The following is a 7,815-nucleotide window of genomic DNA, read 5'->3' on the forward strand; positions in this document are numbered from 1 at the left end:
TTTATTGAAAGCCTTGCCATTTTATTTTGGTAGAGTTAACCGTGACACACTGTGTTCATCTTTTCAATAAGAGCCAGTTGCTAATACCGGCTCTGTGCTCATTCCGCATCCTTGAGCTCTACCTCTTGTATGATACTTAGGAAATGAATCACCAATTCGCGCGGGTATAACAACTTTAGTACCATAAATCAGTAGATAAGGGGTTGCCCAGTTGACGTACGAACTGTGATGTGATACTCGAGCAAAGCAAATGGTAGCTTCTCCTGCCATTGCTTGTAGTTGTCCACCATCTTCCTTAATATCTTCTTGATGTTCTTATTGGCGGCTTCCACGACTCCATTCATCTGTGGCTTGTATGCTATTGAATTCCACTGCTTGATCTTAAATGTTTCACACTTGGCTTTTATCAGATCACTATTCAAATTGGCAGTATTGTCGGAAATGATTGATTCAGGTACTCCAAATCGACAAACAATACAATCTCGGACAAAATCTGCTACGACCTTCTTAGCCACAACCTTATAAGAAGCGGCTTCAATCCATTTTGTGAAGTAATCTATAGCTACCAAAATGAACCTGTGTCCATTTGAAGTAGTAGACTCAATTGGTTTGATGACATCCATGCCCCAAGCAGAGAAGGGCCAAGGTGAACTTGTTGCATTGAGTGTGTTGGGTGGTACTCGCATCATATTAGCATATACCTGGCATTGGTGGCACTTTTGTACACACTTAATGAAGTCTGTCTCCATAGTCATCAGAAATACCCTGGCCTTAATATCTTCTTGGCCAGAACAAACCCGTTCATGTGAGGTTTGTAGGTTCCGGCGTGTATTTCTTCGAGAAATCTAGATGCATCCTTGGCATCGACACATCATAGCAATCCCAAATCAGGAGTTATTCTATACATAATTCCTCCACTCTAAAAGAAATGGTTGGCCAATCTCTAAAACGTGCGCTTCTGAGTGTTTGTGGCATTTTCTGAGTATTCTCCTTTCTTTAAATACTCTTTGATATTGTGATACCATGGATTTCCGTCAAACTCCTCTTCGACATGAGTGCAATAAGCTGGCTGTTTACGAATCTCTATCGGGATAAAATCGATGAAATTCTTGTCTTGATGTTGTATCATGGAAGACAAGGTAACCAATCCATCTGCCAACTCATTCTGAATCCTTATTCTGCCATATTGTTTGTGCACGAGAACCTGAGCTTTGTGGATACCAGATAATGTTGACCAATTTCTAATACAAAAGTAGCTCTAATTCCCACTCCCTTGAAGTTTGCTGCTCCGTCGAAAAACATCCTCCAACCGTCATATGTTTCGGAAATATCTTCACCTACAAATGACACTTTCTCGTTGGGAAAATATATCTTCAATGGTTTGTATTCTCCATCTATGGGGTTCTCTGCTAAGTGATCGGCCAATGCTTGCCCTTGAGTGCAATCTGAGTCATATAAATGATGTTGAACTCACTTAACAATAACTGCCACTTTGCTAACTTACCTGTAGGCATGGTTTCTCAAAGATGTATTTTAGTGGATCCATCCTTGATATGACATTTGTGGTGTATGCATAGAAATGATGTTTTAACTTCTAGGCTATCCATGTCAAAGCACAATACGTGCGCTCCAGCAAAGAGTACCGAGCCTTTTAAGGTGTGAACTTTCTACTTAGATAATATATCATCTACTCTTTCCTCCCATTTCATCATGTTGCCCTAGTACGCAACCAAAAGCTCCATCTAACATGGACATATATAGAACCAAAGGTCTTCTTGGCTCTGGCAGGACCAACACGGGCAGCTTAGACAAGTACTCCTTGATTTTATTGAAAGCCTTTTTACTTTCTTCAGTCCAGCTCATCGCATCATCTTTCCTCAGCATTTTGAAGATCGACTCACATATCACCGTTGACTGTGCTATAAAACAGCTGATATAATTTAGGTGTCCTAGAAACTCATTACATCTTTCTTGTTCTTTGGTGGTAGCAATTCTTTATAACTTTGATTTTTTCCGGGTCTAGCTCAATATCATGGCGACTAATGATGAAACCCAGAAACTTCCGGCAGGGACTCCGAAAGCACATTTTGCAGGATTCAACTTCAAATTGTATTTCCGAAGTCGGTCGAAAAACTTCTTCAGGTCTGCTATGTGATCTGAACTCCTTTTAGATTTGATGATAACATCATCCACGTACACCTCTATTCCCTAGTGTATCATGTCATGGAAAAGAGTCGTCATGGCCCTCATGTAGGTAGCTCCAGCATTCTTCAAACTAAATGGCATCATTTTGTAGCAATATATTCCCCATGGTGTTATAAAAGATGCCTTTTTGGCATCCTCTTCGTCCATTCAAATCTGGTGATATCCTGCAAAGTAATCCACAAAAGATTGGAGTTCATGTTTGGTGTAGTTGTCGATTAGTATGTGTACGTTGGGAAATGGGAAATCATCCTTAGGACTTGCTCTATTTAGATCTCGATAGTCAACACACACTCTAACTTTCCCATCCTTCATTGGAACCGACCCGATATTGGCTAGCCAGGTTGGGTACTCGACCACTCGAAGGACCTTGGCTTTGATTTGCTTGGTAACCTCTTCCTTTATCTTCAGACTCATATCTGACTTGAATTTCCTAAGCTTCTGCTTTACCGGCGGAGACATAGGGTTGGTAGGTAGTTTGTGAGCTACTATGGATGTGCTTAACCCATTCAAGTCATCGTAGGACCATGCGAAAATATCCTCATATTCCTTTAGAAACCATATATACTCTTCCTTCTATGACGGTGATAGGTGAATGCTTATGAGAGTTTCTTTGACTGTTTTAGAATCCCCCTAAGTTAACTGCCTCAGTTTCTTCCAAATTGGACTTTGGGTTGATCTCAAAATTCTCTACTTCTTTGACAATTTCCTCAGGTATTATATCATCTTCGAAATCCTCTGAATCACTTTCCTTATGTTGTGTTATCTCATTACATGTCACAGTCGTAAGTTCATTAAGATATGTAATAATTACGCAGAAAAGAATGTAGAAAGATAATAATAAATAAATGAAAAGTAATAATGCATTAATAAAACTTAAAATTTTAGATAAGTACGACTTGATGGCTCGAGTAATTATTTCAAAACAAAACTGAAAATGCCTTAAATGCCCAAATATAATTTTAAAATAGACCATGCTAATTTTGGTAAGGCTACCCAGGTACTCAGCGAGCTCGGGATGGTACAGTAATCCAGTTCTTGATAACGACTCCTTCTCCCACTGTCTGAATAGTAAGGTTTTCCTCTCCCCCCCCCCAAAATTGCATTGTAGTCCATATCTTCCTCGTCCAGAAACAACTTCCTCATACCAGGAAAGACCTCATCTTCCTTAGTCTGGCAAAATTTTAGGTGCAAAGGTAGTATGGGTTAGTAATCGGTAAGCCACGAGGTGTCCAGTCCTGGTATTCTTGCATAGTATATTCATACATGAGACCAAAGGTTGTGCCATGATATTGTGGTCATATTGGTTATTTGATCCTGGAATGTTTCGGTCAAGACCCTTGCCTGGTTTAATACCCCAACCACATCAGTATGCTTTCTATCTTATTGTTCCACCATCGATCATTCTCAATTGCGCTTACTCGCTCAATGCGGTGGTATGTTTCTCCTCCCAATTTCCTCCTGTTCTCGATAACTGGCACGGTCTGGTTGGTGTAGATAGGGTTGCTAGCATCCCCATGAATAATTACCTTTTGATAATTCCACTCGAACATCACCACCTGGTACAAAGTAGAATAGACTGCCCCAGCTGTATATATTGGCAGATATGCCTAGCACTTAGAATTCAACATCAAACCAGGATGGTCCCATATGCAAATCAAGGTTGATTTCTCCAATAGTGGCTCTCTGAGATCCATCAACCACTTTCACATTCATGCTTCCCATATGTATCTCATGCAGGCCTTTACCCATTCTTTTCGGAGTGGTTAATGGGCATATGTTCAAGCTTGAACCTCTATCTATCAAGACCCTGGTAATGAACATGCCTTCAAATTGCATAGTGATGTGCAACTCTTTGGTGTGACTCAACCCTTCTTGCGGTAGCTCATCTTCGTGGAAAGTAATTTTGTGACTTGTTTACCGTGAAAATGGTAATAACAATTAAATTTGTTGATTGGACTCTAAAAATACGTGATCTATTTTTATGCTAGTTGTTAGAGCAGTGGATGCTAGATATGTGAAGCTTAACGATGAAATACGAACTATAATGGGGTTGTAATCAAACCAAGGAGCTAGTCGTCCGGGCCTCAGGCTAACCGATGAAAGGCCTCGAGATCGATGACTGGGCTCGAGCTCGAGCTGTTACCCTGGGAAGGGAATAACAGTTAGGATATAATTAAATAAGGCTTTTTATGGAAAATATCAAGCAATAAATGAAGAACAAGTATAAAAGCAATAAATAAAAGAGGTGGTCTCGAGTGAGTTAGAGAGAAAAGAGAAAGAGAGAGAGTTGTTTATTGATCTGATGTAGAATAGTTGGAGCGACTTGCTTACAGAGTGCCAATGATTCCCCTTTTATAAGAGGGGGGAATCTAACATTAGTAAACGGTACATTAAATGATAAAGCAAGCCGGATGGGACAACTAACTAGCTTCATGATGTAGACGTAGACCAACGTTAGACTGTCCTGCTATACTTAACCTATTCTGGATGCATTCTTCGGAAGCCTCCCATGTTCGTTAGGGTCTCGGCCAATATTATCCCCAGGCCGAGTGTCGACAGATCTTGAGGGAAGTACTTGGCTCGAGGTTTCGAGCCTCCGAGGCGATCTCCTGATATACTTTATCAACGAGAAATTGGTCCTCCATATTTCGCCATACACAGATAGTCTCCGCATTTCTTAGACAGAAGGGATAAGAAATAATTTTGACATCCCACTCTATGGGCTCCCATAATGACGTCGTGCTGATAACACAACCCTTTATAAGTGCCGAAACGTTTTCACCGTTTTGTTTTTTTGGGGCCGTTCGTCGTGTCATGATTTATCGTCCTTCGGGGTCATAGTGTTGCCATTGATTTAGCTCCCATGAACACATTGACTGTGCTTGTCGTTATGTTTTTTGAGGGCGATAATAGCACCGTCGATTATTTTTCCCATCCCTTCTATAAATGGGGTTTTTTTGTGACTAGTTTTTTATCCAAGCATCCTCCGATATCTATCCTTTCTTCCTTTCTTGCTATATTTATTCTTTGCTGTTTCACTATGTTTGAGACCCATGGCCTCAAGATTTTATGGTGACATCATGCGTGCTACGGCCTGTCTCCCGGATCTTCTCTGGTCGGATGAAGTTGTGCTGCCTTGATGTTATTGTTGTTGTTGTTGTTGTTGTTGTTGTTGTTGTTGTTGTTGTTGTTGTTGTCTTCGCTAGCTCGGGGCAATGAAGCAGAGGACCGATTTCCTCCAACCCGAAGAAGTATTTGGATTATACACCACTGCTCAAGAGGGGGCTCGGATTATACGTCGCTGCTCACCCTCCTTCCTCGGCTTGGCATATTACAAGAAATGGCTTTATAATAGTAATATTGGCTGAGTTCATACTAGCTAGATTTTTCACCCAGCCACTTCTTGTCTCCTTTCGGCTTTTCATTCGTCACTTTGCTCTTCTCCATCGCTTTCATCGTATATATTCTCCCTTTCGAAGATGCCATTTTGGGAGGGTCGAGACGAGACTCTCAAAGGAATTAGGCTTGGAAGATATTGTCTTTGAGGCTGCGCGGCTGAGGAGATGATACCAAAGATGTCGCTATTGAGGACGCACTTTTGGGAATAGGCTAGATTATTAGGCTTTTGTTGTATGTACACCCTTCCGCCTCTTTGTTCCCGGATATAAAGATATTTTCTTTATATGTAAGGACCCCTCGAGGGCCGTTGTAAGCAAATGTGTATGAATATAAAGATATTTTCTTGACTACTGCCTTTGATACTTGTCGTATTTCTTTATGTTTGCGAAGACCCCGAATGCACGATCCTGTTTGTCGTTGCTAATACTGAACCCGGATGCGAGTATTCCTTCCGACCTTTGGTTGATGAAAACGACTTCATGCGAGGTCTTTTGTGATTCCTTGGATTGAACCTGAATAAGGCCGATAAACTTGGGTCGCCGGGACCCTGACTTCGCGCGAAAATGAGAACAACATTTTGGGCCTCGGAGTCGTGACTTACCAGTTGAGTTTCGTAATAACTTTGAGAAGAAATTTTCTCGAGGATCCATGGGTGGGGTCTTCTTTTGATATGTTCAAAGTAGTCTCCGAGCGAAGACTTGCTTGCACTCGGAGGTGCTGTAGATAGATTCTGAAAGAGGGTTTGTCCGACCTTGGGTGGCACCCAGAGCCAGGTCCATACGGGTGACGTTCAAAAAATGCTAATTTCTCTAGAGCATGATTCCCTTTGATGGAGATCCTCGAAGTCGGGTGCCACCCTTATGTTGGCGAAGGCGTTGTCGGCTCCCTGGAGAGTAGCCTTACCTTGATGGAGGTCCTCGAGGTTGAGTGCCACCCTTGTGTTGCGAAGGCATTGTTGGCTCCCTAGAGCATAGCCTTACCTTGACGGAGGTCCTCGAGGACGGGTACCGCCTCCGGTCTTTGAGGTAGGCGAATCGTCGCTGCCTTTCCTACATATAATATGAGGTTGTTTCCGCCTTCTCAGGGGTTACCCCATTTTAAGTAGTTGCCATTTTCCTTCTGCGCCATGTTTTCGGTATTCCAGCATTAACACATATGTACATCTTTTTGTCTTTTAGTTCTTCAACTTTGCGACCGCTATAGCGGCTATGTAGGGGTTTATACGACAGGGAGGGGAGAGCTCCACCCTCAGTCTTCAGGATCATCGGGGTCTACTGACTTCACGGTGTCGACTGATTATGCCCTTCATTGCTGTTGTTGAGAATAATAGAGACCAGGTATGGGCAAGTCGCTTCGCCCGGGTGCTGGCTGCTGGCATTATACCTTAGGATCCCGTATTATTTGTTGGGCAATGGAGCTATACTCTTAGGTGATGCGCCCCATGCTTTACAATTTCTGCCTATGGCGAGAGCGGATTTAGTAGTTGTGTCTTCCTCCCTTCTTCTGTTGTGGTTCTACGGGTGTCGGGCGACGTTCTTGACCTGCTAGTCTTGTCCAGATGATTTGGCAGCCTACTCGTCCATCGTTGAGCGCGAGTGGAGAGATTTGTCAAGGGACAGATGGGAAGCAAAATACCATGGTGAGCATTGCGCTATTCCTTTCTTGCTATCACCTTATACTTTTTACTAAGTTTTTTTCTGTAAGCCTCCGACAAGCTTGAGTTCGGACTGCTTCATTGTGGAGCTAGGCTATGGAAGGCCCTGGATGAGGGTATGTCCCTTAGGCTCCTTTGCGAGGAGAAGGAAGTTGAGTTGATGCACTGGCAGTATGAGGTATACCGGAGCTCGAATTACGAGAGATATTTGATGGGGCAGGTAATTTCTCGTCCCGAGCGAGTATGCGCTTTGCTTTTTAACATTTTGGGTTAACATTTCACCTATCCCAGTTGTAGAAAACGATGGAGGATCTGGAGCGCCTTAGAGGTGAAGACAACCGAGTCAGGAAAAACTGGGGCGAGCTAAGGGCTCAGGTGCAGGCCCAAGGTTCGAAAGAGAAAATGGTGCCTTGGCTCGTGACAATGCTTCAGTTTAAGCGGATATGATCACAGAGCTCAAGTCCGAACTTTCAAAGGTCAGGGCTGAGATCATTGATGCTCGAGCTGAAGCAGCATTGAGCCGGACTAAGTCTAATAAGGAGATGGCAATTCATTTG

The 7,815-nt window shown here is 42.7% G+C and overlaps 1 protein-coding gene across 1 annotated transcript; it reads right to left on the reverse strand.

Moving 5' to 3' along the window:
• Window positions 1–943: 943 nt before the first annotated feature.
• On the reverse strand, window positions 944–1,884 carry LOC138870893 (uncharacterized). The gene is made up of 3 exons (XM_070148733.1): window positions 1,692–1,884; window positions 1,249–1,445; window positions 944–1,204 (listed from the first exon to the last, which is right to left on the reverse strand). The coding sequence occupies exons 1-3, from the start codon at window positions 1,882–1,884 to the stop codon at window positions 944–946; spliced, it is 651 nt and encodes a 216-aa protein (XP_070004834.1).
• Between the last annotated feature and the right edge of the window lie 5,931 nt (window positions 1,885–7,815).

The sequence above is a fragment of the Nicotiana sylvestris genome, chromosome 6 (genome assembly GCF_000393655.2).
Source record: "Nicotiana sylvestris chromosome 6, ASM39365v2, whole genome shotgun sequence".
NCBI lineage: Eukaryota > Viridiplantae > Streptophyta > Magnoliopsida > Solanales > Solanaceae > Nicotiana > Nicotiana sylvestris.

Coding starts and splice junctions, on each gene's coding strand:
- LOC138870893 (XM_070148733.1), bottom strand. CDS start 1,884: ATGCTGAGGAAAGATGATGCGATGAGCTGGACTGAAGAAAGTAAAAAG. Junction 1,446..1,691: donor TGATGAAATGGGAGGAAAGA/GTAGATGATATA, acceptor TATATGACTCAG/ATTGCACTCAAGGGCAAGCA. Junction 1,205..1,248: donor TGGGAATTAGAGCTACTTTT/GTATTAGAAATT, acceptor CACAAAGCTCAG/GTTCTCGTGCACAAACAATA.